Here is a 3,961-nt window from a genome sequence, read left to right as displayed (position 1 = left end):
CTCATAACATAGGCATGATTGATTAAATCATTGGCCATTGGCCATCAGGTCAACCTCGAGCTCCTCTCCCTTACCTGGGGCTGCGGGAGACAGAAAGTCTCCAGGTAAGCAGCACCCTCCTTTGGTTACCTAGTGCCTTTCCATCAGTCACCTCATTAACATAACAAAAGCACCTTAATTACCCTCATCACGGGAAATTCCAAGGGTTTTAGGAGCTCTGTGCCAGAAACCACCGGACATAGACTAAGTATTTCTTATTATAAATCACAACATCGCCTTGGGGAAGAGATAATAAGACAGGAGATGAGAAGAGAGAGGGAAGGAGGAAGGACTGGTCCTGGTCGGTAGAGGGCATCACTCAAATCCTAGGACATGACGCCACCCCGATGGCCACGATGGGGTGCGATGAGGTTCATTTCTTGACCGACGGGCAGTGCTGGCTGAGTCCCTGAAGCTTCCTTGTGGGCCAGCGTGTGCTCTAACTCAGAGGAAGGGCGGGCATGGAAGCAGGTGGCTCCCTCACTGGAACGTTCATCGTAGGCTGCGGCGGCCGCTCTCTACCCACGGATGAAGACACGGCTAGAGGAGGAGACGGCGTTGCCGGTTCTACTGTAGCGTCGCCAACACTCACGGCGAAGGGCGGAGAGACGGGCTTCAGCTAACGCAGGAGTAATTCGTTCTAAAGTCTTCGGGCTCAGTCGGAACTGCTCGGGGACCCCTCCCAGGAAAAGCATCACGTGCACTTGTCGGACACGCTGCTGCGGTCAGGGCCCTGGGGCAGCAGAGAGGAGCCCCGAGGAGAAGATGTCCCCAGAGGGTGCAGTCGAGCTGTGAAAGGAGCCCGGACACTCTGGGAGAGTCCCCAGGCACGTCCAGGACACAAGCTAGAGCTCCTTCATCAGCAGATGGGGCTCCGGGCAGGGGAATTTGAGTCAAGGCGCCGACGGTGAGCTGGCACTGCCCCTTCTGCTTCACTGTTGAATGCGCCTGAATGAATGGCGGGCTCAGACTGACTGGGTCACCCACGCAGGAAGGCCCGAGCGAGGTGGCGCTGATCTAGAAGCTTGTTTGGCATTGCCTTGCACGTTTAGATCTAAAGATAACCTTTAGGCACTGAGTTTTGTGTGAGGGAAGAGGCAGCAGCAGGGCCACCACTCTGTCCCTGAGCCTTGGCAGCACCGCGCTACTCCCAGCCAAGCCTGAGAGGGCTCGCCGGGACCCCGGGACCCCGCACGTTCCCAGCCTCGGCTCTGAGACGCCAATGACAGAGGGTCACGTCTCTAGGCAACCAGCAAAGGGGGCATTCATTTCCAAGGCTCGGGGTCACAGTGACACGGCAGATGATGGGACATGGGTGCAGACAGTGGAGATGGGTTTGAAGGAGTCTGGAGAAGCATTTTTTGAGGCAGAATTGACAGGATTTAGTTCCCATTGAACGGTGAGCGTAGAAAGCAGTGACAGCATCTTGTAATCTGGGTGAATGGAAACTGAATCCATAAGACGAAAGAGGCAGAATAAGGGGACGGGGCAGGGCAAGGCGAGGTAGGACCTTGCAGTGAACATGGGCCCAGGGGAAGACAGCCACTTCATGGGTGCATCTAAGGCCTGCGATGGAGCTTTCGGGGGCATCAGCCTGAGCTGGCAGCAGCAGCCATGGGAATGGGCCCGGGAGCAGCGGGGTGGGGGGGATGGGGAGGGGAGACTGTGCACATGGAGAAGACGGAGGGCCGAAGGGGTCACCCTTGGCAATGGCTTAATGTGAGGGCTGGAGGGAGCAGCCATGCAGCAGAGAGTGGACCCAGGCCGGGAGCGTGGGCCTCGGAAGGGCATCTGTCCTGCTACCTGACCTAGCAGGGTGCTCGCTATGCGTTTGCTGAGTGAGACTCCCACTAGCAGAGCCAACGGAAGCTGATCTCTCACACCTAGAAAACTCCAGACCACGTGGAGGGAGCGAAACTTAGGGAGCCGACGTCTGGAAGAACAGCTCGTCTTAGCGAAGGTCTGCTACGACAGTGACAGACACGTTGGCCGGCCCTGCGTCAACGGGAGACGAGGCAACGCTTCCCATCCAACGTGTCGGGCAAGCTGTGGCAGACTCTGCCGGCAGCGACAGACACGGCCTGCATCACAGCCTGCGTGGCGCGGCCCCGCCATCAGCGGAAGGTGGAAGGAGGGCGCTTCCACGCGGGCCCGGGGGCTTGGGCCACATGCATGTGTCCCCTAAGGGTCACAGCCAGCGGTCTCCTGTTGGCATTCACAAGCCACTCACGCCACGGTCCTGCTGTAAGGCTCCTCGCGGTAGCCGGGAGCAGGATGCGGAGACATGAACGGCTGGCTGGGCTGGGGACGGGGACAGGAAGGGCCATCACGCTGTTCAAGAAAAGCTTGATAAGCAAGAGAAAAAAACGCCTAGACTGGAGAGTGGGCACTGGCGACAGAGATGACCTCACGGCCCGTGAGGTTTCCTTTCGCCCAGGGACCAGGAGGCCTCTCCAGCCCCCGGTGGAGCTGACGTAGGGGCGGGAGCCCTGAGCCTGCGCGAAGTGCGCACAGCACAGGCAGAGCGAGGAGAAGGACACGGGGAGCATCTGGAAGAAGCGGCCAGAGCAGCGGATTCCAGGGTCACAGGGGAATGATCCTCGCAGCCAGGATCGAGATGCAGCATATGCTTCCCCCCGCCCCCTGCCTCTGCCCTTTCCTCAGGTGGGTGAACCTTCCCAGCACCTGGACGGAGGTTTAGGCAGATCCTACGGCATTTAGGTGTGACTCCCCGGGGAGAGGAACCACCATCACCCAAGGACGGGCAAGGTGACTATAGGACTCCGTGGACTCTGTGTATCGGTTCTGAGGGGCAGACGGTGTCTCCGTCTGCTCAAGCTGCCGTAATGAGATATCACGGACCTGGGGGCTTAACGCAACGGAAATTTGTTTCTCTCAGTTCTGGAGGCTGGAAGGCTAAGTTCAAGGTGCTGGCTGATTCGGCTCCTAGCGAGCGAGCGCGCTCTTCCTGGCCTGCAGGTGGCTGCCTTCTTGCTGCTCGAGCACATCAGCAGGGGAGAGAGAAGGACAGAGAGGGAGAAAGCGAGAGAGCGAGAGAGCTATGGTTCCTTTTCTTCTTCTTCTAAGGACACTAATCTCATCATGGGGACCCTGTCCTTGTGACCTCACCTAAAATCTAATTACCTCCCAAAGTCCCCACCTCCAAATACCATCACACTGGGGGTTGGGCTCCGACACACGAATTGAGGTCGGGGACACAAACATTCAGTCCTTAATGGTATTGTTTTCTGGTTGTTTAACTGCATTAGGTTAGTGCTATGATTTACTGAACATATTCACTAGCCAACACTTCGTTCTGGACGAATGATGAGTTATAGCGTATTTAAAGTATGCCCTTTAATTTTAAACTAGTTTAAGAATATTACCGTAGAAAGCAGAAGCTAAAACATTGGAATACTGATATAGATAAATAACTCTGTGTTTACCCCGGAAGTCACATGCACACATACTCTGCACTGAGCACAACGGGGTCCGCTGGGTCCCAGTTAATGCAGCCTGATGCTTCAGATCAGCGGAGGCACGTCAGGGTTATCTTCAAAGTCCAGATCTTCCTCATTTGGTATAATTTTGGGTTCCGATCGGACCCTTCTGGGCGTGCGTGTCTCTCCTTGAACGATGTTAGCCACATCGGGGAAGGAATGCTTGCTGGGATCCACTTCTAGTTTTTCAATTTGCTTGCTTCTATAACAATAAGAAGGGCAAATGGAATGGTTACATCGTTTAAAATTAAATTGCAAACAGATTCAACTCATTCATTTATTCAGCAACCATTGGCAAGTGCTATCCCCAGAACACAGAGGCAAAAAATAAGAGACTGTCGCTGGTTAGAGCCTTACAGAAGCAAGAGTCTAACCCTTAGAGTACTAACGTGCTGAAAAGTGCTGGGGCCTGTACCAATGCA

General features: G+C 55.4%; 1 protein-coding gene across 1 annotated transcript in view; it reads right to left on the bottom strand.

The window, feature by feature from the left end:
• Positions 1–3,563: 3,563 nt before the first annotated feature.
• The window catches only part of LRRC6 (leucine rich repeat containing 6), a 60,151-nt gene continuing 59,753 nt past the window's right edge, over positions 3,564–3,961 (bottom strand). Inside the window, exon 13 of the mRNA XM_011373826.1 lies at positions 3,564–3,741. Coding sequence (XP_011372128.1) covers positions 3,564–3,741 — 178 coding nt within the window. The remainder of the gene's footprint in view (positions 3,742–3,961) is intronic.

This window comes from Pteropus vampyrus, unplaced genomic scaffold (assembly GCF_000151845.1).
Source record: "Pteropus vampyrus isolate Shadow unplaced genomic scaffold, Pvam_2.0 Scaffold232, whole genome shotgun sequence".
NCBI classification, from domain to species: domain Eukaryota; kingdom Metazoa; phylum Chordata; class Mammalia; order Chiroptera; family Pteropodidae; genus Pteropus; species Pteropus vampyrus.
The sequence above is the reverse complement of the archived record's forward strand: the minus strand, read 5'-3'. Positions and strand labels throughout refer to the sequence as shown.